This window comes from Eucyclogobius newberryi, unplaced genomic scaffold (assembly GCF_026437365.1).
Source record: "Eucyclogobius newberryi isolate DKJ021-1_F unplaced genomic scaffold, fEucNew1.0.hap1 SCAF_20, whole genome shotgun sequence".
Taxonomy (NCBI): domain Eukaryota; kingdom Metazoa; phylum Chordata; class Actinopteri; order Gobiiformes; family Gobiidae; genus Eucyclogobius; species Eucyclogobius newberryi.
In genome coordinates this window covers 22975081-23001100 of record NW_027315835.1, presented here as the reverse complement: position 1 = coordinate 23001100, position 26020 = coordinate 22975081, and the positions used below count along the sequence as shown (strand labels likewise).

General features: G+C 40.5%; 1 protein-coding gene across 1 annotated transcript in view; it reads right to left on the bottom strand.

Moving 5' to 3' along the window:
- LOC140369239 (arf-GAP with dual PH domain-containing protein 1) overlaps positions 1 to 22662 on the bottom strand; it is a 51786-nt gene extending 29124 nt beyond the window's left edge. The window contains exon 1 of the mRNA XM_072456514.1: positions 22228 to 22662. Coding sequence (XP_072312615.1) covers positions 22228 to 22324 — 97 coding nt within the window. The 5' untranslated portion in view covers positions 22325 to 22662. The remainder of the gene's footprint in view (positions 1 to 22227) is intronic.
- Between the last annotated feature and the right edge of the window lie 3358 nt (positions 22663 to 26020).

The following is a 26020-nucleotide window of genomic DNA, read 5'->3' as shown; positions in this document are numbered from 1 at the left end:
TAGTTTCTCACTTTCTCATCCTCAATGAGGTCATCTCACAATTTGGGTTGAATGGGACGGTCGTAGGGCCCCTAGGGCCCGTGGACCATGTGGATTGAGTAAACAAACATGTGCGACAGGTGACATTATTTGAGAGTTCATAACTTCTACTGATAAACATACCAAAGGATGTTCAGGGATGTTCACTAGAGGTGAGCAGGGTCTATCAAACTACTATCGTTTTATCAATGCGTGAAATTTTATGTGAAGCGAGACAAAGTCTTTTGAGGGGGGGAGGGGGTCCAAAGAGAGACGAAAAAAATTAAGTCTTTTCAGCTTCAACCCATTTTGAGATGATCCCTAACAGTGCAATTATTATAAAGTAGTTTTTTGTGTTTGTCATAATTTACCAGAGCTAACCAGCTGCATAGTAATTTTGCTTTATTTTCTCTTTATTTAGAAAAAAAAATATGTACACAGGATGCCCTTCCTGTTCAACTATTTCTGTAGAGGTTTGGTGAGTATGTGGGTTTCAAATTGGCTACCCACTGGTCAAAGGTTTGGATGCTTACATATTATGCCACTGCCATACCATACACTGATTTCCATACAAGCTTTGATGGTCTTATTTATTTGAATTTGCCACTATCATTTACACCTAAATACTGCATATAAAGTCACCTCACTTTACATTAACGCCCATATACAATCACACCATGATCAGTATCTAGCACCCAAGGGAGCCATGCAAAAGCTAGAGAAAAGAATACAATGGTATTTTTGCATTTTCTGAAAAACGCAGAAGTCATACTATTGGACAGTGCGACAGAGCTGGTTAGGAGGTATGACGAAGGGGAGAGGGTTAGGAAGTGTAGGAGGTATTGACAGAGGGAAAGTGTGTGGGAACCGTCTGAATCCCAAAGGGCGCAGGGAGGTTTAACAATAATCCCAGGTCGATTCATCACATCTGTAGTGTGACGGGCCTGTCATGTCTGAAATGTCAACTTATCCTTTAATGGTTTTGGCTGACGGTCAAGAGCAAAGCTTTAGACGCGGGGCTTTGAAGAGATCCAATATCTGATAGTTCTTTTTTGTGGGCAGATAGCAAAGGGAACATACTGTAGCTAGATAGAAATACCATTCCATATACAATACATATTTTTCCTTAGTGATCTTACTATATTGTTTTTTTCATGAGCTGCTGTCTGCAATTTTTTGACACTACAACCAACCATTGACAGCCAGCCAACAAACATAAACGTTATAACCAATTGCAAACTTTTACAACACGTAGATATATTTTAGTCACATATTAAATTCACAATTCATATCTAACCAAAAGTCTCTATCTGAAACTAAAGCATGATTGTTTTGAAAACTAAAATGGAAAGGCTAACATACAATTTGTTTGTAGTATTCAGAACACAATTCCCAAACTTTGAGCGGTGTGATGTGTAATGTAAAACAATGAATAATAATAGTAAAATACAAACTATGAAAAAAGAGTTTAAAAGTAAAATAAAAATGTGCTGCCCTACATTGACCAATAGCGGACAAAGATAGAGACAAAGAAATATTGATAGTATTGTAGTAGCATAGGTTGGACGAGGTCGACTATATAAGAACATGCAGAACAGGAAAACCTCAAATCTGCCATATCCGATAATAGTAAGAGAGAACACCCAATCATGAACAAGAACAACATCAGAGGCATTTGAGTTGAGAGAAACAAGTCCACCAGCTGGATCAGAGAGGGCATCGAGACACAGAAACATGCACCGACAACAATGAACCGGGACAACGGACCATACACCTTTCTGCACACCTGCGATATGGTTCTGGAGAAGGTGTAAGACTACAAGCTATCAAATATATGTAGCCAAGAAAAGACAACAACAAACATCAACCAAAAAATATGTTTTGTTACAACTGCAGCTGACACACAGACATGGTTTGGCATGCGCAGTGGTGAGGTCATCAGACTGAGTCACTCATGGAGATGAATGTCATCAGATGAATGTCATTAGACTTAAGCACGCACAGGGCTTCCTCCTTCCACCGAAATGGTGACACTGCTGCTGAAAACAGAAAGGCCAACTGTTTACAGCTGAGAACACACAGAGCAATATTTATGTTCTGGATTTTACATTAGTGTTCTGCAGAATAAAACATCATGATCAATATCTGTCATTTCTAGTTACCTGTAATGAAATGAGATAATGATTGTTCAGTATTAGTTTTTGGCCCAATTCTACAAAAAATAATATCTCATTGAATTCAACAGATCTAACAATATAACATGTTTGTGTTAAGATTATTCCAAATCATTGGCTGCCTGGTGGTAGAGTGGTTAAGGCAGCAGCACATGTGCCTGGCTCCATGTGCAGTCGGCCACAGTGTTGTGAGTTTGAATCCCAGCTCTGGCAATTTGCTGGATGTCCTTCCTTCTCTCATCCCCAGTTCAAGCTAGAGCTGTCCAAAAAAGCCTTTCTGCCAAATTTTTTTAGATTATTCATGAATATTGACAGCATAACCAAACATTAAAGAAATACAAACTTTACTTAAAAACTTTACATTTAGGTTTACTTTTTTTGGACTAGATATAATTTAATCTAAGTTTCAGTTCTTACAATTATATTGTTAGCTGAATAATCATAAATAAGCCTGACATCCCTTTGTAGGACTATTAGCGTTTTGATAAGGAATCACCGAAAAATTCATATTTAATTCATATGAATCCAATATTTTTTCCTTTGTTTGAGCAGTCGGTCATGATCACCCCATGAGATCCTTGTTTTACAGCTTGGTTCTCCTCAGAAGAGAGTGCTGTCTGTAGCATGAACACAGGCACAACAGAGTAAAGAAACAACATGGGGCTTTTACAAAAGGGTTTCTGTGCGCTCACATCTGTTCATTTGTATGTCGGCAGGACCCGTCTGTCCGTGGAGAGGTTTCATAAAACACAAAGAGGCTACTTATAATTAAACAAACTAAGTGACATAGTTCATGTTTTAAAATCTGAGCAACTCTGAGAAATGAGACTAAGGAGCTTGTTAAGTAAGCAGTTTCTGAAGCAATCATCTCTATGACATTTTCTCTGACCACTAACCAAAGCACTATTACTTTTTAAAGGAGTAATTGGCCCATAGGCTCTATCAGACAGGACAGTCTTAGCGTGACATGGGGAAGAGAGGGAAGGCAGGACATGCTGAAAAACAGAGACAAGATTCAAACTCAAAACGCTGCGGCTGGCGGCACATCGCTTGGTATGTGTGCTGTCGCTGGTTATTTTTTCTGTCTTAAAGGACAAATATTTCCGTTGCCCTCCGAGACAACCACTTTTGTGATTTGGGGGCGTTACAAATGTGAATTGAAATATGCATAATTTGTATTGTTTATTAAACATGTTATTGAGTACCTTTAGTTTGGTATCTCATGTTTTAGAAGTAAGAATATTTTTTTAATAACAAACAAAACATTACATTTGGATCTTTGCTGTTTCCCCCCAGGACTAACTGAGTTTTGCCAAGGGAAGTACACAAGAGTTTAAAGGTGGTATGGACGATTTTTTTCAGCAAATTTTGTATCATATTTCCTCGTGGCGTGGATAAATCATTTGTCCTGCCACGTATCAATCATAAAACGCACCTACCGCTCACCTGCAGCCGCGTGCGGTTCCTCCTCACGTTTCCGCGTGCCTAAGCGTATGGATCTATCATAATATAGTTCCCTCAGTGTACGGGGCAAAATGAAGACGGAGAAAGACAGTTCGAGCTGACGGCGAAGTGGACAGAAATCTACGGGAGACGAGCGATGCGCTCCGTTGCGCTAATAAACAAACGCACGTGTGTGTTGTATCAGTCCGCACGGGGGAGTGCGCATGCGCACTTCCGCCTGCGTTCTCAAATTGCCGAAAAATCGTCCATACCGCCTTTAAGATTAACATTTAAACACATTTCAAGCTGGCCTGATAACTTCCTGGTCCTAGCACACAGTTGTATTGATCATGATGATTTATTTATTATTTCTATTTGGTCGGGACAGTGCATGTTAATGAACATACATGAAATACATGCTGTAAACACAGCGGATTGTGTATATGGGAGAAATTAACTGAACAAATAGAGGTGATGATTTATGGACTTAAAAACAGACAAGATACTTGGAACTACGTCACAAATTGAGGAAACCTCAACTGAATTAACCCAGTGGTTCTAAAACTTTTCTCACCAACTATCACCTTATTAGGTGATAGATCGGGTGGTACTCGGAAGGCTTAATTTTAAGCCTTCCGAGTACCACCCGATCTATACCAGGACTATACCAGTCTAAACTAGGGCCAGGTGTAAAATGGAACTACACCATAGCCGCAAAAGTTATAAACAATGACTAACCTGAAGGAGGAGGAAAATGTGGATAACATTTTGTCCAAATGAAGTAAAAACTATGACCGAAAAGGAGGCCACGTACCACTGTATACCAACGTTCAATAAAATTGCAGCGTAACCTGCTTAAATCATTAGTTTATGTTACAGCAAACCTGAGAGATGAAGTTAAGATTAGACTGACTCTGGATTTGATTTATGCCTGTAAATGGATCCTCACAAAAGCCAACTGGTTTTCCCATTGACAATACAATGACCTTTCAATGAAAATGTCATCAAATGTCATCTAATACTTTTCCAGTTATTATGCAACAAAACAACCACCGAACTGAGCAAAAAACCCAAGAGCCAATATTAACTGGTGGCTGGGTTTGAAAAGAAGGTTTTGGTTCGCATCCAATTGAACCTTGAAGATATTTGAACTCCACCCGTAACAAACGTCTGGAAAACAAAGAGGAAGAAGAAGAGGAAAAACTGACAAACAATTTTCTCAAAAGCAGAATATAAAAATAAAACAACAATAAAATAGAACAGTGAGAGCTTGTTGGCTGGTGTAATACCAGTTATTTGTGTATAAGTGCATGTTGCTACTAAATGCATCAAAAGTTAAAAAAAAAATTAAAAGTGAAAGGTATTTTAATTTAGAAGTTTATAGTAAATCAATCAAAATGCCTTTTGGAATTATTGCAGAATATGACCAAAGATAAAAGCAAGTTTGAAAAGAAAATCTCACGTTTCTTAGGCATACAGTAGCTTCACTAACTGAGATACCTGCATTGCAAACTGACTTCAGACAATGAGAAAATACTCATTTATAACCAGATACTATTCAATACAAAAAAATAGTTATACTCTCGTACAGATATGTTATAAAATAAGCTCTAAGTGGCAAAATTAGACCACTGCCTGTTGCTAATTGTTGATAGCTAAATTGTGATTTAGCTAATTGTGTAAAAACTCACTCCGGCCCCTTTTTTTCATTGATCTCAAACGTGTTGATAAGAGAAAAGCGAGGACAAAACTGATACTCAGCAGCTGGCCACGCCCTCTCATTGTTTCGTTTCACTGTAGCAAGCAGCAGAGTGCTTTAATTGTTGAAATATGACAATTTTGAAGCACATATGTCCCTGATTCAGATTTTTTTTTAATAATCACAAAGATCACACGAGATATGGGGAAAAGAAAACAGCTTTCTAAGTCTGGGATGCAAAACAATCAGAACCAGAATCAGAAAAAAAGTTCATTGCTATTGTCAGTGAACAAAATTCACAAACTAGGAACTTGCTTCGGCCATATGGCGCAACATAAAACAATACATGATTATTCAAACATAAGATAAGATATTCCTTTATTGTCCCACATGGGGAAATTTCATAGGTGCAACGCAGGTAGATCCAGAGGTAGATACACTTATAGGAAGTCTGAAAAACACTTTCAGTAGAAGATCTCCTATAAATAAATAAAAACTCCCATAGACAAATAAATAAATAAATAAATACCATTGCATGTGATCCCGACAGTAATTGCACATGAATATGTGTCACGACAGCACATAGATTGCACATGAATTTCACAGTAATTGCACATGAATTGCACATGAATTCCAACAGCAATTGCACATATGACAGAATTGCACATCAGTGCAATTCTGTCATTGACATGCATCAAATAATAAAGAATAAGACCACATGATAATCTTAAAGAAACTACTATTACATGGAAAATAATGTTCTACTGTATATTTCATTACAGAATACGAAAGAAACCTCATGGACGGTAAAGAACAGTGCGTTTCTGCAGTGGGAACCCTTTGTTCCACCTCACTGCTGAGGCTAGTCTCTCCAGAGGGGCAAACTGACTGCTCTGTCCTCTGCTGAGCCTGAGAACACTGCGCCTGCTGATCTACAGAGAAAGTCACACAGTTTTATCCCTCATAACCGCCTGGACTTGCGCACCAGCAGCAGAGGGTGAAAAAATAACAGCAAGGTATATGCAACTCCGCAAACACACAGGACCAGTGACTAAGCATGGACAAGGCACCATTAAAGGAGACATACCATCCAAAAGCTATTTTTTAAAGATAATGTTATAATGTTGTCTTGACCTCCAAAACATACTTAGGATAGTTTTTTTGTTCTACATTTCTTCAGAGTGGACATAGTGTGCATTCTTGTGGTGTTTAATTTGCTTTTAAACATGCTTTTAGTTGGAGTAAGTATCTAACTTAGAATATTGTCTACATTTGGAACACACACAAACAAAAACACACATTACCAACTAGTCATCACAACACTTTTGTAATTGCTCTCATTTTCCCCACTACGACTAATTTATTTCCATTATTGTTCACAAAGTCTTAATGAGCAATTCATATTCATATTCATAATCCACCCCACCTCACAGATGCGGCACACCAATATTGCACAGCATGAATATTGCACAGACGTCTTAGACTGGTCACAAAGCCATTCTGAACTGTTCTGTTTCTTTATAGGGAGAGTTTGGGGGGTCACTATATGCAATTATTTAGTTCCTTTGCAAACATATATCAACAATATCTTCTCATTTTTATACATATAAAACCTGCTAACCTTGTGGTTTAGTCCCCAACAAACCTGTTCTGAAATACCTTGGACTCTTGGATTAGTTTAGCAGTTCAGATTTCAGTCTTCTCTCAAATGTTAAGGATGCATAAATTGTGCACTTTGAACAGAATCTCCATCCATCCATCTTCTGCCGCTTTATCCGGGGCCGGGTCGCGGGCTTGAACAGAATCTAACTATTCATAATATGATGGTGCATTTCCTCATGAATCAATTGATAATTTGTAAATATTATTTACAAATCGTCAGTTGATTCATGAGGAAATGCTCAACTTATCTACAGTATAATATTAAAACACTACAGATGCAAACAAAAATATAGAGAGTATCTGAGTACATAATGATGATGGATATAGTCACCAGGTAGTATAAATACGCTGATTGCACTATATACACATCCATATATCACCCCAGCCTATCACAATTGAAAGGTTTGTAAACAATAAGGACAATATTTTTTACAATAGAAACATATATCAAATTCATCATTAAGGCCTTTTGGAGTTAAAGTTTGTCGAGTATGAATCCATAATGCCTTCCTTTGTTTGAGCAGTCGGTCATGATCACCTTGTGTGAATGGAGAGGGGACATGGTCAATGCCAGAATTTGCAAGTAAGTGGATGTGCGGGAATATGTTTGATAGAAAAATCTCAATTAAAGCTCTCTAAAATCAATTCAATACTAAAGACCTGTTATTGTCAGAAATTTAATCCAAGCTTTCTCTATGAAACTAAATGCCCAATGCTGAAAAAGACCACGGATTGGTTAACATCTAATACAACATCTAATATAGGTATGGCATGATATTTAATGGAAGTTAAAATCAAGCATATTGTCTCCTTTAGCTTCCGCTGGAAGGAGTCTCTAATGGATTCAGTGTGTGATGAGGAGATAAGCTCAAACGGAGGACAGGACAAACCCGATTGTGAGATAATCCGAGCGAAACTGCAAGTCAACTCATGCAACTGCCTCATCAATACCAAATGACAACATTATTATAGCGAGTGAATTGTTTCGGTTTGAAGGCTAAGAACAAACATTTGTTTATGGTGGATTTTAAAACAAATAAATGTGATTAGTGATTGTCTTTTTTTGTGTACACAAAATTATCAGGATTTTTGGGGAATATTTAAAATTTTAGCAGGATAAATACAGGCTAGTCGAAAAGTCACAAAATAGCAGTTGTCAATACAAAGTACAGTGTTGTCTCATTTTCAAAACTGATTTTAGTTTGAATCAAAAACTTTAGTTGACATTAAAAGTGAGTTTGATTCATTATTACAAACCAGTTTGTGTCCAGTCCATCTAGAGGTTTTTTGTTGCCATGAGTTTCAGAGTGATGAAAATCTAGAACCATTGCCATCACAATTAACATTGTTTGAATGTGTAAACGTGATCAAGGTATCACCGATTTCTGGAAGATGAAACCCTTGAATACTGAGGTCAGCAGTACGAGGTGAACTTGAGAGGTGTAAGTAGTCAGAGTAGTCTGAGTGTGAGTCCTTGGTCCACGAGTCTGAGACCTCTAGCCTGAGTCACAATGACTCAACAGCCTAAAAACGGCCATCCTTTTTCGAGTCACAAGTTCAAGTTCAAGGGACTCGAGTTGTGCATTTATAGAAATAGACAAACCACATTGTGATTTAGTTTGGTAAGGTAACATCTGTGACATGTGTGGTAACAGTTGTGGAATTACCTCTACCTATGACATATTTGCTGCCCATGTAAAACCAGGAAGTCAAACTATAAATATTACAAAAAATTGTATAACTGTGGTCAAATAGGCCAAATGTTTAGTAAAATCTGAAATATAAGTGTTGATAGCATTTTCGTGAAATGTGTATTCTAACTTGTCATATAGACATATAGAAAGTGGGTTTTGTGTCTTGCCAATTGAGATAATACAATTTTAATTAATAATTCAAGTTTTTCAAGATTATTCGAGTTGTGAGAAAAATAATAATAAATATAGCCGCAAGCGGCAATGATCGGCCCTCGCCACGCCGCCGCCACACCGCCGCCACGCTGCAAGAGGAGGGGGCGCTAACGCGCCCCAATTGTCCTTTTATTACGCCTACTGCTGAATCTGTGACGCTGTCACATCTTCTCCCCTTTGTTTTACCATCAAAAAGCTATTTTATTTTGAATTCTTGGCAAAATGTGCGGCTTTGCCGCACAGACACCGTGACTTTTTGAATAAAAATGTGAATAACTTTTGACGGTTCACCCCTGAAGATGAGTCTCACCAAATTTCAGGTTAATAGGGCTAACGCCCTGAGGGGGAGGAGTTTGTGAAAGTCTAAAGTGTAAACATGTTCTGGCGATTTCCCCATTGGAATAACATGGGAGGTTTTGGTCATCGCTACGGCAAAACCATAACAATTATGACATGGGTCTCATTGACTTTTTTGATGGGGATGCCAAAATTGAGTTGTGTGTCAAATTTCATAAAATTTCGCTAAACTAAACATTTAACCTCCATATAAAATCTGTAGAGGGCGCTGTGGTGCCAAATTAATTAATTTCACTTCAAGTACGTTTAGCGCAAAGACTTTAACAACTGATTCTAATTTGACGCAATTCGGACTTTATCTGCGCAAACAGCAGAAATGTTAAATTTGTGAGATTTCTGAAATTATTGCTACAGTTTGCGGCTTTGCCGCACAGAGACCGTGACAGGTATCAATGTAATTTGAATAAATTTTGATGTCCCACTCCTCAGTAGCATTTTCACCAAATTTCAGCTTTTTAGAGCCAACGCCCTGGGAGGAGTTCGTAAAAGTACGACGTTTGGAAAAACTCCCGAGTCCTGCTTAGCCATTTTTGAACCAATATGGCCGACATTTGGTTGGGTGGACGGCGTTGCCGTGATAATATTTTTTACTTCTCTTGTCACCATCTACCTCTGCGCCAAATTTCATGATTCTACGATCAGATTTTTTTTGGGTCATTTCCTATCTCTCAATGCATTTTTGGTACATTTGGGGGCGCTGACGCGCCAATTTTTTTTTATTTTAGAAAAGGGAAATAGCCAGAATGTAGAGAGGCACGATTTTTAGAGGTGTGCAAATTTTTGTGACTTTTCGTCAATGTTCACTGGGTGAAAAATAGGGGGGTTGGTCCCGAGAAGAAAGAAAGAAGAAGAAGAAGAAGAAGAAGAAGAAGAAGAAGAAGAAGAAGAAGAAGAAGAAGAAGAAGAAGAAGAAGAAGAAGAAGAAGAAGAAGAAGAAGAAGAAGAAGAAGAAGAAGAAGAAGAAGAAGAAGAAGAAAGAATAATATTCCGATGCGAAAACAATGTTTCCCATTTTTCAAATATCATAAACTATACATTTTCGGAAAGCGCTCGCGCTTTCCTACCTCATGGTGTGGGTCCCTGGCCACTGACGGGTACTTTCTTTGGGTACTTGCTTTATATTATACCCTTTATTTGGGTACTTGCGCGGTCGTCATCCCAATGTAAAGTGCTCGTTTAGTGCGCACTTTTGCACGGGCTTCGCCCGTTTACAACGGTAATGTTCCATTTTCCTACTACTAATTAGTATGCACGGGGCGTGCGTGAGTGAAGGAGTGCGTTAGTGAGTGTTTGGAAGTGGGTATTCGATTTCGTGCGCACTACGTGCGCACTTTCGCAGCCGTGCTATGCACGGCCTTACGAGATTAATAGGCCTCTCGCCAGCTTGTGGCGCTCGGGCCTACGTCATAAGGCGCTGGTACAGCTGGCAGCCCGGTGTAAACGCTCTCTCTTCTTTCTCACACTTATTGTGCTTTATCTCCTATATTTTGTAAATATAGTTAGTATATTGTTTCTATTTTACTGTACGATAGGGACACGCGCTGGAATAGTTTTTTAATTCAACTGTTTTTGACTTTTTTCGGCTGGATTTGAGCGTTTTTCGTTGCGTTCGTCGTGTTGTTGTGACGTGAGCTAGCTCCGAGCGAGCCCACCAGGCCCCCCCCCCCCGCACCCTCCGGCCGCGCTAAAGTACGGCGTGTCGTCGGTACACGTTTATATACACGTTTATATGAAAGAGGAACTTCACGAACGATCGGGACACGCACTGGAATCGCTTTAAATTAACTTGTTTTGACTTTATTCGGCTGGATTGAGTGTTTTCGTCGTGTCGTGGCGATGTGTCTTGGCTCTGAGTCCCCCGGCTCCGGCTCCGGCCCCGCCTCGCGGCCCCGCCCCCCGGCTCCGGCCCTGCCCCCCGGCCGGCGCCGTACCGCGTTTACACAAAGGAAGAACTGATGAAACTGCGGAGAACAGTCGTCTTACCCGGAGATCGTCACGTTATCCCGTCGCAATACTGACCTAACCTAATACTGATGTGCAATTCTGTCGTATGTGCAATTGCTGTTGGAATTCATGTGCAATTACTGTGCAATTACTGTGAAATTCATGTGCAATCTATGTGCTGTCGTGACACATATTCATGTGCAATTACTGTCGGGATCACATGCAATGGTATTTATTTATTTATTTGTCTATGGGAGTTTTTATTTATTTATAGGAGATCTTCTACTGAAAGTGTTTTTCAGACTTCCTATAAGTGATCTGTTCTTCTGTATCTACCTCTGTATCTACCTGCGTTGCACCAATGAAATTTACCCATGTGGGACAATAAAGGAATATCTTAATATTCAGTTCAAAATAGACTGCAAATGATAAAACAATGTGTAAAGTATTAATAAATCAATCAAAAACACTATTTATCTATTAAAAACTTCACGAGCAGACAGAATGCAAAACACAAATGGGGACACAACACACCCATCCATAAAAAGCACATTCATCAAATACATAATAAATATAACCAAGTGTCTCTGTGTTGACCCTGCGATGAGTTGGCCACTGTCCAGGGTGTACCCCGCCTAAGGCCCGAAGTCACTGGGATAGGCTCCAGTCACCCGCGACCCCGAAAGGGATCAAGCGGTAGAAAATGGATGGATGGATATAACATATATATCAAAATCCACCTACCTCAGCTCAAAGCAGACTTTACCAGGCTGTTCATTTGGCAAAGTCTATCATTTTTCATCCATAAAGTTTCATTTCATAAAGCTAGTGAGGAATGACAATCTATTAAACATATGAATAAAAGTGAATTTAGGATTTCATTGCCAAAAATCCTCAATCATTTTTGTGTTTCTTTCACAATAATCGGAACATTCACTCGGCCGGGTCCAGTCACCAGTTTGTCTCTATAAAGATAAGGCCATACTGTGAAATATTCTAAGGAAAGCAACAAAATCTCCCCAGAGACAAACAGGTGGCACAGAGCGCACCTTTTAATATGTACTGTTGTGTGTTTTTTCACAATGTCCATCATTTAGTATGGTCTTTTATTCCTCCTCACGCTCTGTCTTTATTGCAAAGTCATCTGAGGTCAGACATGTTTACTTTAGAGCGGGACATTTGCAGTGTTTTGATGGGTAATGAATCTGTGATGGGTTTCTGTAATCCACTGTGGGGCAGCCAATGAGAAAGCATCAATAATTCATATCATCACCATTGTGTGATGTGAGTTATGGGCTAGGGGAAGACCTCATCTATGGCTCAAAAAGAGACAAAAGATGAAGAATGGTTTGGATGATAAATGGCTATTGTAACTATTTTGGGCTGAGGAGGCTGCCTCTGCTCAAAGAGATGGAAGGAGCTCAGAGTAGCCCAGTATCTCACTATTGGACTGAGCATTCGTAGTACTGCATTGTAAAAAAAATCCTATTTTTAAAAGGTGCACTATATATATATATATATATATATATATATATATATATATATATATATATATATATATATATATATATATATATATATATATATTAGTTAAGACGTTATTAACACGTTAACGCAACATGCTTTTAACGGCACTATTTTTTTTTTTTTACCTCGGACCACTACGTAGCTCGGGAAATCCGGGAGCAATACACCGAGGTCGATGCCGCGAGAAAAATACAACCCCATTACAACTAGCTACAACTATGGATAAGAAAGGTGTTTTGAATGGCAAGTTCAGATACAAAGTCTTGCCAGACGGCTCTCATGACAGGACAAAGGTAATTTGTATTTATTGTCGCGCTGAATTAAGTTACCACCGGAGTACGTCCAGTCTGAAGTACCACTTGTCGTCCAAGCACACGGCGGATGCAGAGAGCCGCCCCCTCCTCGCATAACGCAAACTACGCTGGATAATTTAAAAGGGAAACAGCTGGACTACTCTACCAGCCGGAAACTCACAAAAGCAGTCGCCAAATGGGTGGCTACAGCGTGCAGGCCGATCAGTATTGTGGAGGACGACGGTCTACGTGAAATAATACGTATTGCATCCAACGACTGGACATATGAATTACCTTGTCGAGCCACTACTACCAAGAACATCCGCGACCTGTATGAAGACGAGAGAGCCAAGGTGGCGGCGACGTTAGAGCAAACAAGCACAGTTGCGCTGACCGGAGACTACTGGACGTCACTAAGTAATCACAGTTACCTTGGGGTCACAGCGCATTATTTTGACCACCAGTGGGGACTTCAGTCACGTGCGCTGACTGTTATGAAAACACATAAGAGGCACTTCACCAGTACGTGCGCAGAGCACTTCATGCACGTAGCTCGAGAATGGAAAATTGAAGATAAAGTCAGCACGCTGACCACCGACAGTGCACGGAACATGATCGCAGCGTCCAAGGAACTCCCGTTTGAGCACATGCCCTGCACAGCACATCTCCTCCAACGAGCCATCACAGTGTCCCTGCAACACAGCCCATTTGATAATGCATTGGCAAAATGCAGAAAGGTAGTGGGCCATTTCAAGCACAGTGCACTAAATTCAGCAGAGCTCGAACAGCAGCAAGTTGCAAAGGGAAAAACTAAAGAGGTGCTTACACCAGACGTTTCAACTAGATGGAACAGCACCCTGGAGATGATCAGGAGTATTCTGAGAAATCAAGAACCACTGAGAGATACCCTGACCCTTCATACAACCAAGGTCACAATGCCAACAGCAGCTGAGCTGAATAAACTGCAGAAGTTGGAGGCAGTGCTGGAACCCTGCAGGTGAGTTACTGATACTCTCATTGATACTATCATTGTTTCTGACTGTGTGAGTGAGAGAAAGAGATGAGTAAGAGAAAGAGCTGTGGGGGAGAGAGAGAGAGTGTGTGTGCGCGTGTGTGTGCCTTTAGTCCTTGTGTAGGTGAATGCAACAAGTTCTTAACTTTTTCTTTCCGCTATTATTGCAGGTACATAACAGAACTTCTTGGAGGAGAGAAGTTTGTATCCTGTTCAGTGGTGCTGCCAGCCTTATGCCATCTGTCACGAGTCATGGGGGTCTGTGAGGATGACCCAGCTTACATGGTTAAATTCAAGGAGACCTTCACAGCAGATTTGGAGCAACGCAAGGACAAAACAAACATGACATGGCTGAGGATTGTAACAGCTCTAGACCCTAGGTTTAAGGACCTAAAGTGTCTGAGCAAACCTGACAGGGCTGAGGTGTGGCGTTTGATCACTGTCTTACTCAGGAAGGAGAGGCCTGCACAGCAAGAACAACCAGCAGCATCTGGGCCACCTAAGAAAAGATTAGCTCTTCTGCTTGTTCCAGAGTCTTCATCTGATGAAGAGGAGGACTGCCTTGAGAGCTGTGTGGAGCGCTACAAGGCAGAGCCCACTATTGACACAGAGGATTGTCCGCAGCAGTGGTGGTCCAACCATGAAAGGGCACACTTCTACTGATGTAATCAAGGACAAGGATACAATTAAAATAGTTGAAGTTGAGGAGCCTTTCTTCACACCAATCAACCATTCAACACTAAGCTCTGCTGCTGACAATGAAGTTGTAGCTGGTGTTTCCTCATTGTAATCATACCCAGAAACTCCAGAAGATGGTGCTTCTGCTAGTTCATCTGATACCATCATCCTTCCCAAATCTCCATCATACCGTTCTCAAAAATGGCCTGCTAATTTTGACATACCTACCTTTCCATTCAATGTAGAGCTGATCCTGCAAGCCGGGAATGAGGCCTATGAAAAGAATGGCACCCTGCTTAACAACCCAACTGTTAATTCAGAAATACTTGAGACGCTTGCAGATGCAATGTTCAGCTTCACTGCGTATCCCAGTGGTCTACAAATATTGGGAGTTGTTCAGGCCCTAATGAAAAAATATCCCTGCCTTTTGGAGCCTACCACATCTTACTCAGGATTGTATGGATGGCAGCAGCGTCTAAAGTATAACATGAACAACTTTCAAACCAAACTGCGAAAGCAAGAAGTACCTTGTCCTGAGTTGGAGATACACTCATTGAAAAGAAAAACCCCGGGACACAAGGCTCCTGCTAAAAACTGTAAAAGACCAAAACGTGCAGAGGTCAATTGCCTACCTCCTCTACCAAATGGAGAGACAAATGAAACCTTGGAAGTGCTCAGAAAGGAGCTTTCAGGAAGACGTTAAAAAGAAAAATAACAACAGGATTATCCACGAAAAAATGGCCCAGACCTTCTCCTCCAGAAGGACTTGCGACTGGCAATTCAACTGCAGAATAGTTTAAGGAAAGATGGCCGGCTCTCTTCACTGAAGCTGGGGTGAGTTGATAAACAAGAGTAACCCTTCAGTTTAACATGACATAATTTAATACATTCTGCTTACTTTAGATAAAAGAAGAATTCAAAAGAATCACTACCATGTAACTTGTGCAGACATTCATGTCTAATTTGGACCGCTATGCACCAAAATTAGTTGCTCTAATGAGAACCAAAGGTGGTGTCATTGGGACCAAACTAAGACCACTTTTGGTCCAAATCGATCAGGTATGATTAAGTAAATGGTCACATTTATATAGCGCTTTTCTACCGTCAAGGTACTCAAAGCGCTTTACATCAAGGAACCAGTCACCCATTCACACACACATTCACACCCCAGATGTACGCAGGGCCAGTGGATCTGACCGCTCTGGGAGCGGGGAGTCGAACCGCCGACCTTTGGATCAGAAGACGAGCACTCTACCACTGAGCTACTGCCGCCCGATTAAGTAATTTCTTAATTTTATAATTAGTTTTTAATGGCATGGTTAAAATTACTTACTATGTCAATTTTACAGCACCAGAGCATTAAAGTGAAACGTGACCTTGTTATCCGTGGATTAATCCTCTACTTGAGAGAAAAGGAAGAGGAGCTCTTTAGCCAGGTAAAATGATAACGCTAGTAGACTGAGCAGAATATATTCAAACCCATTATGAAATCTATCAAACTTGCTAGAATGTTTTATTTAAAACAAATTAAACAAAAGGGTTAAATGAGCATCCTAAAATTACATAATTAAAGGAATACCACCTACTACCCTTTCCCTATAACGAATTAAAACATTGAACAAAAAAATTTCTTTTCTTTTCTTTTTTAGTTTTACTCAAATTCCTTACGATCTAATTAGAAATTATACTTATTACCAGTGACAGGAGCAGAGGCAGGAGCAGAGCAGAGACGGGGGCAGAGGCAGGAGCAGAGCAGAGACGGGGGCAGAGGCAGGAGCAGAGCATAGATGAGGGCAGAGGCAGGAGCAGAGCAGAGACGGGGGCAGAGGCAGGAGCAGAGCATAGATGAGGGCAGAGGCAGGAGCAGAGCAGAGGCGGGAGCAGAGCAGAGACAGGAGCAGAGCAGAGGCGGGGGCAGAGCAGAGGCGGGGGCAGAGCCGAGACGGGGGCAGAGGCAGGAGCTGAGCAACGGCGGGAGCAGAGCAGAGACGGGAGCAGAGCCGAGACGGGGGCAGAGGCAGGAGCAGAGCAAAGGCGGGAGCAGAGACCGGGGCAGAGACGGGAACATGTTGTCTACACTTAGAGCTGCAAAATGATGTGTGTTATTAGAATCTGACTTAAATTAACGGAGAAACAAGCAGAAGAAGAAAACTAATTTAGACACACCTAAATGTTAGTTAGGTGTGTAAATGTAAGTTATTAAACCAAAGTCAGATTTTCGTGATCCGCCCCATTGTGCAAGGTGGAGACCTTAACGTGGTCGACCGTTCAAGGATAACGTTACTATAGACCTGGTTTTGACCTGGTTGTACTCATACATCCAAATATTACTGTACATTAGATGGCACTTGGTCTCCTATAATTGCAAGAAGCTATAAGTAAGCGAAGGATTTGGTGTCTAACTTTTATTTTATTTTTTTATAGACCAACGCTGACAGTTTTCAAGATGTCTGGGAACATGTGCTGAAGATCATGGTGTGCAACCCTCAAGTGGAAGATGCTGGGGATGTGTCAATCATTCTCGATGGCAAAGAGATCCTTTGCGGCTGCGGTAATAAAGCAAATGCATGTGCGCTTCTAATGGGTCTGATTTATGCCCCAAACCTTGCATACCCACCCGCACTCAAGTACACTTTTGAGGTTTTTCAAAAGATACTTTTGGAATTAGATGCAACAAAGCCAACACCCAAGGTAAATAATTTCAAAGCTAAACTGTTACGCTAAGTTAAAATAAAAACAACCAGGTGCTAGGGGAGGGCAAAGGGCACATATTATGCAAAATGTATTTTCTTTTAACCATTTTATAACATTGTACTCCTATCAAAAATGTACCAGCAGCTTTAGTCACATTTGTGTGATGAATCCTGTTTAAGTCTCCCTCCGAGTATTAAATACATCCATTCTGAGTTTTGTTTAGTTATGTAGAGCTCAGAGATCTTTTAAGTGTAGATAATCAAGTGCAGTTTTCTATTTGTCTAACAAGTACGACCTTTTTTAAATGTGATTTGGTACAGCTTTTAATGTCTTTTTTTTTTTTTTTTTTTTTTTTTTTTATTATCAATGATAAGTGCAGAACAAAGATGTTGAGTAGAATAAAATCTGTTTCAGTATAGACCCACCTCTATCCCTGGTACAGTTATGCATATGTGACCTGTTCATGTAAAGAAAAAATGTTGGTTCAGCCTATTTTAAGGCTAATATGTTGTTAAAAAGTCAGTCAAAATGTTTACTAAGATCTTCTGTGGCCATACTTGGCTGTTTGTTGTTGCTTCAGCCTTTTCTATGCTAAGAATTATGTAAGCTAAGGCAATAAACCAGAAGACTTGTTATTGGACTTTGACTTATTGTATTTCTTATTGATTTCTTACTGTAAATTATGTTTTTGCTAAGAGTAGCTAAGAGTAGCAGTAATGACAATGTAATAGTAACAGTAATGACTGTTTAAAATGTAATTTGAATAATAATAGTTTATTAAATTACAGTTTACAACCTTTTGTTGTAAATATGATTACATTTCACTTAATTAATTCACCTTTTAAAAATTAAGATTTTTATTTAAAATGTAAATGAGGTGTTGATAAAATAGTTTAAATCTTACTTAGAATTTAAAAAAAATTAAGTGTAGATTATTATTTAAAAAGTAAAGGATGTACTATAAAATAGTTTAAATCTAACTTAAATAATTAACCATGGACAATAGTATGGATAAAATGGATAAAAGTTTTTATTTGAAAATAAAATAAAACATTGTTTTCATTTTTACTTAACAAAAAAATCTTTTATTTTATTTTTTACGATAAATGTTAAATGAAAAATAATAGTGCAAATTGTCGCAAGAATTTCTAAAAGTAAATCTTAATAGTGATTTTTTTCAGTGTAACAATAAATAAACATGCTTTTTTGCATAAAGCAAGCATTTGTCTATTCTCATGTTGAAACGAGTATTACAATTTGAAACAAATCTGTTTAAGGTACATTTAGAACAGATTAAAAATATGCAATTAATTTGCAAATAATCGTGATTAACTATGATCAATCATGCGATTAATCGTGATTAAATATTTTAATCGCTTGACAGCCCTAATATATATATATGCTATGGAGTTAATTTTGTCAATATCACCCAACCACCACTTGGACTCGCTCTATCTATGAGAGACAGCCTTTCTGTATCAGTTTGTCAGTCACATATTCTGCCAACCCTCTTTCTCTCTTTCTCTCCCCTCTCTCGCTCTCTCTATCTCCCCTCTCCCCCTTTCTCTCTCTTTCATCTCTCTCTCTCTCTCTTTCATCTCTCTCTTTCTCCCCTCTCTCTTTTTCTCCCCCTCTCTCTCTTTCATCTCTCTCTCTTTCTCTCTCTCTCTCCCCCCTCTCTCCCCCCCTGCTGTCTAGTCTCACACAAATGCCCATAAACCGTGTCTGATCTCGGCATAGTTCAACACTGGGATGGACGCCCGGCTCTTGGATCCTGAGCCTTCAGCGATGCCTGGAACTTGGCCTGGCTTGTAGCTCCTGTGAGGACCAGCATTGGTGGAGCAAGTTCACAATCAAACTGTACTGGCAAAAGAGTAGCTGCATACATTTTAAGACATGATTTTTTAGCTCTAGAAGAAAGACCCTTATGTTTGAATGATGCAACTGTATTCCAGTATTTAAATACTTGTGTTTTACTTGTGTTTTCTTTTCTATTTAGATGTAATAACATTTAAATTCACTTAATATGCAGCATACATATACCGGTACATAGCCTACAGTAATTCTCAACATTTGTTCTAGACAATAAAGAGACTCTAAAAGTTTATAAAAATAGTGGGGTTACAATAAAACTTCCCTTGAAAAAGATGCCTTTTAACTATGAGCGAAATGGCCTCTCCACAGATCTGACTTTCCCTGGTGGTGTAACCTTGCCATATACTGTGGAAAATGCCGGGCAAAGCAATGAAATCTCCATGGAGACAAGCAAGTAATATACCCTCCACCTGGAAATTACATAGTGCACCTTTTTATGAATTGCTCAAATAAGAATAAATTATATGTTTTGGAAAATATAACTTCTCTATTTGTAAGTATTGTAACAAACTATTCTTGAATACTATTATAAATTACAAGCTATTACCAGACCAGTCAGCTTTGAACTACATACTAATTAAATGCAACCCAACATTCCATTGATTCAAGTTACACAGGTTTGGTGTACTTCTAATTACTCTACCTCCACCCAAGACATAATTCTGACTGGCCCGGTTAGTCCTTTATCAAACAAGTTATAAATAAATACTGTACACAGTGAAGTCAAGGTGATTTTCTCTTTTTCATAAAGCTGAAAAATGTATGTCAAGGTGAAAGGAGGCTGAAAATAAAGTCTAGAAGATTGTAAATTTGTCACATTTAGGTAAATAGTACATTCACAATATTATTAAAACACATGCATCGTGTTATAACAGAGGTAGATCATCGTTTTACATTTTGTTCATTGTAAATCGCAATATTGATCTAAAATGGCATAGTAATCGAAACAGACCCACTGACTTCCTATTCAAAACTGTAGAACTGATAAGCCCCGCCTCTTTAGTGGCATTACACTGTACCAAGCAGCAAGTGTATGTGATATTTTAGAAAGATATCATATCTTCATTTTCAATTTCAAACAATTGCCACTTAGTACAGGGATGTGGGTGGGGATAGGGGGTAGGTGAGAGCAGGAATTTTCTTAGCCTCAGTTGCACGACAATACAGGATTACTCAAACATACAGGAAGCAATCAAAATACAATGTTGTTGCCTCATCGTTAGATCATTCAAATTGTTTTGTGTAATATGTCCGCTTTTCAGTTACATTTCAGTTGCCCCTATAGAGTCGTCAACATACACAAGGACAGGCTAGTGCTTGCGTTGTGGATGCTGACGCTGTAACAAAGCCTAATGACAACTGACCACAAGACGAGTATGCAGTGTCTCCTCAACAGAACAACTATGCGTAATTATGGCACGTTCAATACAAAGTGCAAATATCTTAAGACCATTTTATAAGCACTTAGTCCATAAACATCTAGGCTGCGTCTCTCGTTGTGGCGTATTGCGCATCTGACATGTTTTTATATGAGCTTAGACTTCTCCTTGTTTGAAGCAGAACTAAGTAACTTTTTCACATTATTGAACGTCTTGCATAATTAACCACATTTTAGGTGTGTTTGAAATGTCCGTTGTGGCCCCCTGCTGTCACTGGGTGGAAAAAAGCCTGATCGACCTGGAGACAACTCTCTTGAGAAACCCTGGCACTTTTTTGTAATATTTGGCATGTGATAAATGCCAAACATATACAAAATGTTTTTGTATGTGACTCGACTGACATTTTATGATTAAAAAATGAAAGGGAGCTGCAGGGGGAGCTCTTTTGCCAAAGTTACTTAGTTCTGCTGACTGAATATGTAGCCTCTGAACGTTTAAAGTGTATATGAATGTTCTCATGTTTTTCTAATTGTGACTTTGTTTGGTGTGATAGAACCTGTGGTAGATATTTATCATAGTTAGTATATTTATCAAGTTGCAGTTTGTGAAGAAAAATCTAAACAGGAAAGTTTAACATTACAGGAAGTAGAGCTGAGTTCTGAAAGGAATCCCTCTGTGATGTCATCAATAAGCGACATTCCATGAAATTGAAAAAGAATTAGGGACAATTTAGTCTTAACTGGCACCGTTTCCTGACAGATTAAATAATTAATACAATAAAGGTGTATTAGTCAAATCATAACTAATGTGTAATTTATATGAGTTTTGGCCCATGTTTACAATATGGTTGCTAGGTAACAGATGTGGAATGCATCACATGCGGTTGTAGACAGAACTTGTCATCCCGATTTAGCCAGTATTTTTAGTCTTGCAGCAAATATTTTACTTTTATTTTACCAGCGGTTAGAGACGCGGACTCGCATGCGGGAAGTTTTGACTCCCGCTTTTGGCACAGTTAATTTTTTTTCGGGTTTAAACATTATGGTTAGGGTTAAGGTTAAGGTTAGGATTAGGGTTAGGGTTAAGGTTAGGGTTAAGGTTAGGGTTAAGGTTAGGGTTAAGGTTAGGTTTAGGGTTAGTTCTGGGCTCCAGAATCGGGATGACAGGTTCTGTTTACAACTCCATGTGAATGCATCTGTGCTCATGTCCAAGCAGGAAGTAAGCAGGTAAGTAAGTCACTAAAATTGTAAAATTTGAGTAAAATCTTACTATGTTTTATTGAAATGTGTGGCCTAACCTGTCATATTCACTTTAATAATATAGTACAAGAAAACAGTATAGTTCTTAGTTTCTAGTGCCTTTTACAAGATAATCAATGCTGTCACATCGTCCTATACAATGAATGATATTTTGAAATGATCCCATTGGCACATTTTGACAAGCTGAGCAACTTTAGTGCTTTTATTTTACAGATATTGTTTGGTTTTTGTTGAAGCTTATTATATATTTTAGAACATTTTGCTCATTGCATTCATTTTGACATGGTCCACATCCTTTTCCCTCACCTGGATTACCGCAGTCCGCACACGTCTCGTTCCCGGGTCTGGTGAACACGTCCTGGAGCAGCTTCATGTTGTTATTCGCCTCCGCTTCTCCCGCCATGGTGATCCGATTGTGCTCCTCACCAAACCTCACCAAAGAGAAAAGGAGGAGAAGACGGGAGACGAGGACGCGCAAGTCAAAAAAGCATCCGATCGTTCGTGACCGTCCAAAAAGCAAACGCGCACCTGCCGGCCCTGTCACCTGCTGCAGAAGACGCCGGGAAATCCGACTCCGAGTGCGGACAACAAGGCGAGGACGTGTCTCAGCCCGGCGGTAGTGCGATTACGGACTCGCGCCGGCTGCATAATAATGAACCAGCGCAATGTGCTTCGTTCGTTCCACCAGCCGGACTGACTGTCTGTCTGTATAATGATATGCCACAATGCAAGGGGAAATAAGAGAGCAAAGTGCGACATCTAGAGGTAGAAAGGGAAAGTGCATGTTGAATTTAATATTTCAAGTTCCCACGTGTTTTATCTAGTGTGTACAATTGGTATAAACATGCTGTGTTAAATTCTGTAAATTTTACTTTCAAGCGCTTTTAACTGCGTTCCTTCATCATACTCAAAGTTGCCTAACATTTTATTTATATGGATGGCAGTCTTCCTCGGTCCATTGGAATAAAAAATGATTTTTCAATCATACAGATACAAGATAGATAGATCATTACTAATTACTTTTAGTTTTATTTATTTTGTGTGCATTTTATGACATTAAATTATTTTTCCTCACAAAAAGTTAAATAAATGAATCAAATAATGCAAAGCTGCCTGCATGCGCTTTGTAAAATATAATCCTTTCCACGTGTATCCTTTCCAAGTGGTAATTATGTATGTGTTTTGTTCAAGTGTATTTTTGGTCGTAGCAAAATTAAACATGTTAAAAACACACAATATTTTGACAAATATATGTGCATAGTCAACTTGCCACATAATTATACAGGCTGCCACATAAATCACGTTTGCTAGTAAAAGGTGAGTGGACAAACAAGGTTATTTAATCTCGGCAACTCAGGTATCAAAATTATTTCCCTGTTCTTGACATGAGGAGGCGTTCATGTGCGTCAATTCTCATAGCACACAATAGCAGCACAGTCTACAATGCACATTTACAAGCCATAGTACATTTTAGATCTCATTTAACCCATGTCACTTTTGTGGCCACTTTAGATTGTTTTTAAATAATTGCTTGTTTTTGCGCCGACAGATGTCACATGGTTTCAAGTGGATTTTGCTCTATACAGAAACATTTACTTCATGAACGAATTAGAGTTAGGGTTAGAATGATCATGAATTATTTTTTACTATTGAGCTTTATTTAATAGGACAATTATTTGCAGTCCTTGTTTGTGTACAGAATCACAATGAACACATTTGTTTGGGGAGTAACCCTATATTGTCCTGCATTTGAGGCTTAATGGGTGCACTGAAATATGTTGTTTTCACCTACCCCTGTCCCCTCCCACTTCACGGTACTTACTTATTTACTGATCATAGGGGGGAATCTGCTTGGGTCATACATGTAGGGTTAGAAATGGTTATTTTTCACAACAATAAAGACAGGGAAGCTTATGCCCGGTGAGCCCAATGTGTATAGTTTGGTGTGTTTATAGTGGTTTAATAGAAATGCATACGCTTCACTCGTAGGAATGGTGTTAAATTGATTAGATAGGTAAGGAAGGTAACAGTCATTTTATAATATATTATCAAATGTTATGTACCTCATTTATAAGCTAAAGACAGCTGCTGGGGTGTCTCATGTACAAAATGTATTTTCTTAGCAGTGTAATGAAATGTCTTCACTCTTAAAACTTTTGTGCAGTTGACAGAATTAGATTTTCGTTTGGCTATAGAATCTACCTGAACTACTGAAGGATTACAGATAAATATTTCTTAACTTTGTTGAAAGCTGAGTGTTTTTACTGTACATTTTGTGTAAACGCATTGCCACTATGAAGAGGCAAGGCTTCTCAGTTCTGCAGTTTTGAACAGGACCAATATTAAATAAATGTTGCAGTTTAAAAGGAACAAAATGCAATATAATATTCTACATATGTGGAGGTGAGGCCGACTAGATATAGTCGGCCTCACCTCCACGCACAGTTTGGGCTCTGGAACCCATCTCCTCGAGAGGGGCTGGACGCTCCACTTCTCTGGTGTTGCCCGCGGGGAGAGGCGGCGGGCTGGTGTGGGCTTGCTCATAGCCCCTCAGCTGAGCCGCCACATGTTGGAGTTCACCCCAGTGAACGAGAGGGTCGCGTCCCTCCGCCTCCGGGTGGGGGACAGGTCTCTCACTGTTGTGGCGGCCTACGGGCCGAACAGCAGTGCAAAGTACCCGGCCTTCTTGGAGTCCTTGGGAGGAGTACTGGACTGTGCACCGACCGGGGACTCCGTTGTTCTACTGGGGGACTTCAACGCCCACGTGGGCAATGACAGTGACACCTGGGGAGGGGTGATCGAGAAGAACGGCTTCCCCGATCTGAACCCGAGCGGTGTTCAGTCATTGGACTTCTGTGCTAGTCACGGATTGTCCATAACGAACACCATGTTCAAGCACAAGGGTGTCCATCAGTGCACATGGCACCAGGACACCCTAGGCCGGAGGTCAATGATCGACTTTGTTGTCGTGTCATCTGAGGGGAAGCAGTGCCTCACCAACACCGTTTACGGTGCGGGTGGAGGCCTGCTGACCTCGACTGGGGATGTCGTCGGACGGTGGAAGGATCTCCTTAATCCCTCAGTCACGTCTTCCGAAGAGGAAGTAGAGACCGGGGACTCAGAAGCTGGCTCATCCATCACCCAAGCTGAAGTCACTGAGGTTGTTCGCAAACTCCTCGGTGGCAGGGCTCCGGGGGTGGATGAGATCCGCCCTGAGTACCTAAAGTATCTGGATGTTGTAGGACTGTCTTGGTTGACACGTCTCTGCAACATCGCGTGGCGGTCGGGGACCGTGCCTCTGGACTGGCAGACCGGAGTGGTGGTCCCTCTGTTTAAGAAGGGGGACCGGAGGGTGTGTTCCAACTACAGAGGGATCACACTCCTCAGCCTCCCGGGTAAGGTCTATTCCAAGGTACTAGAGAGGAGAATCCGACCGATAGTCGAACCTCGGATTCAGGAGGAGCAGAGTGGTTTTCATCCCGGTCGTGGAACACTGGACCAGCTCCATACCCTCCATCGGGTGCTCGAGGGTTCATGGGAATTTGCCCAACCAGTCCACATGTGCTTTGTGGATCTGGAGAAGGCTTTCGACCGTGTCCCTCGGGGTGTCCTTCGGGGGGTGCTCCGGGAGTACGGGGTCCGGGGCCCTTTGCTCAGGGCTGTCCGGTCTCTGTATGACTGGAGCAGGAGCTGTGTTCGCATTGCCGGTAGTAAGTCAGACCTGTTCCCAGTGCATGTTGGACTCCGCCAGGGCTGCCCTTTGTCACCGGTTCTGTTCATAATTTTTATGGACAGAATTTCTAGGCGCAGTCAGGGGTCGGAGGGTGTCCGGTTTGGGGACCACAGGATTCCATCTCTGCTGTTTGCAGACGATGTTGTCCTGATGGTTCCATCAAACCCGGACCTGCAACATGCACTGGGACGGTTTGCAGCCGAGTGTGAAGCGGCTGGGATGAGAATCAGCACCTCCAAATCCGAGGCCATGGTTCTCGACCGGAAAAGGTGGCTTGCCCTCTTCAGGTGGGTGGGGAGTCCTTGCCCCAAGTGGAGGAGTTCAAGTATCTCGGGGTCTTGTTCACGAGTGAGGGAAGGATGGAGC